The sequence below is a fragment of the Mandrillus leucophaeus genome, unplaced genomic scaffold, assembly GCF_000951045.1.
Source record: "Mandrillus leucophaeus isolate KB7577 unplaced genomic scaffold, Mleu.le_1.0 Scaffold199, whole genome shotgun sequence".
Lineage (NCBI taxonomy): Eukaryota > Metazoa > Chordata > Mammalia > Primates > Cercopithecidae > Mandrillus > Mandrillus leucophaeus.
Window position 1 is genome coordinate 262,690 of NW_012102020.1, and position 1,980 is coordinate 264,669.

Below are 1,980 nucleotides of genomic sequence, written 5' to 3' on the forward strand. Positions count from 1 at the left end.
CGTCTCAAAAAAAAAAAAAAAGAAAAAAAGAAGACTGGATGCAACAAAGAGAAAAACAAATAGAAAAAAAAGTAGCTAGATATATTTAAACCAAACCAATCATATTAATATTTACATTAAAAATAAATGTTCTAATCACTCCAGTTAGAATGCAGAGACTGACAGATGGATAAAACAGCAACTCCTTTCACAGGCTCTTGGGATTTGGAAAGAAAAAAAAGGCCATCCTTAACTATATGCTATCTACAGAAAACACACTGACGATAAAGGCGATACAAGTAAAAGGATAAAAAAGATATGCAAATATTAATAATAAATATGGGATGGCTATATTAATAGTAGAATAAGGAGACTCCAGAACAAGGAATATTGTCAGTCGTAAAGAAAGACATTACACAGGCCGGGCGCGGTGGCTCACGCCTGTAATCCCAGCACTTTGGGAGGCCGAGGCGGGCGGATCACAAGGTCAGGAGATCGAGACCATCCTGGCTAACACGGTGAAACCCCGTCTCTACTAAAAAATACAAAAAACTAGCTGGGCGAGGTGGCGGGCGCCTGTAGTCCCAGCTACTCGGGAGGCTGAGGCAGGAGAATGGCGGGAACCCGGGAGGCGGAGCTTGCAGTGAGCTGAGATCCGGCCACTGCACTCCAGCCTGGGCGACAGAGCGAGACTCCGTCTCAAAAAAAAAAAACCAATACTATGCTATTTGATATAGGGTACTTAAGCATCTGAGGATTTTGGTGTCCTCGGGGGAGGTCCAGGAGGAACCAATCCCCTCAGATACCAAGGGACAATTGTACGTGGTAAACAATACATATTTGTTTTCTTCTTTGCTCCACTCAATTAATCATTATTTCAAAGTGTGGACCACATATGCCATCACTGAGTAACTGTGAGGAAGCAAGTGACTTTTCTCTTTTCTTTTTGAGACAGAGTCTTGCTCTGTTGCCCAGGCTGGAGTACAGTGGCATGATTTCAGTTCACCACAACCTCCACCTCCTGGGTTCAAGCGATTCTCCTGCCTCAGCCTCCGGAGTAGCTGGGACTACAGGTGTGTGCACCACCATGCCCAACTAATTTTTGCATTTTTAGTAGAGACAGGGTTTCACTATGTTGGCCAGGCTGGTCTCGAACTCCTGACCTTGTGATCTGCCCACCTCGGCCTCCCAAAGTGTTGGGATTACAGATGAGAGCCACCGCATCCGGCCTGATTTTTCAACTTATACATATTTCAACCATCAATTTTTTGCTCTCAATTATATGAGACATTATTTTAATAGAAATAGAAATCAATGGGCAACTTACCTGTGGAAACCATCTTTCAAAACTTCTTGCCTCAAAATAATTTCAGAACACGGGGCCCTTGTGCCTATAAGAGCCAAAAGATATTTTTAAAAAAATAAAAGCACTGAATAAAATAATATTTAAATAATTAGAAAAGAGTTATTTTAGTAGGCTTTACTTGCCTAGAAAATCTAACCAACCTAAAAAAAAAACTTCTAAAATTTAAGCAATTTGAGATATATATACTTGCAATATAGCACTGTGGTTAAGAACAATGACTCTGAAGTTAGATTGCCTGATTTCAAATCCCAGTCTGCAACTTAATAGCCGTGTCAACTTTGGGCAAGATAGTTTATCTCTCTACTAGCTGTCATAAGAATTTAATATATATGTAGAAGCACTTAGAACAGCAGTAAGAATACATATTAAGTGTTCTATGTAAGTGTTTGTTATTAATATTACTTTATTCAGGTGATCCCAAGATGCCAAAAAGGAATAGGATGGCTAAAGAGCCAGGAAATCTCCATTTTGGCCCTAGTTCACTGAAACTGTGTATCAGATAGATACATACTGGCAACTTCTATATTCTAACATCCATGCCTACAAAACCAGGAAAATGGTACATTTATGCCTTGTGGAGATGCTGGAAGGTTTAAAAAAAAAAGAAAGAAAGAAAGCTGGAGGCACTTAAAGCT

The 1,980-nt window shown here is 39.9% G+C and overlaps 1 protein-coding gene across 1 annotated transcript in view; it reads right to left on the minus strand.

Moving 5' to 3' along the window:
- The window catches only part of PIGX (phosphatidylinositol glycan anchor biosynthesis, class X), a gene marked incomplete at its 5' end in the record, with an annotated part of 23,769 nt that extends 22,395 nt beyond the window's left edge, over positions 1 to 1,374 (minus strand). Inside the window, one exon of the mRNA XM_011978722.1 lies at positions 1,307 to 1,374. Coding sequence (XP_011834112.1) covers positions 1,307 to 1,374 — 68 coding nt within the window. The remainder of the gene's footprint in view (positions 1 to 1,306) is intronic.
- Between the last annotated feature and the right edge of the window lie 606 nt (positions 1,375 to 1,980).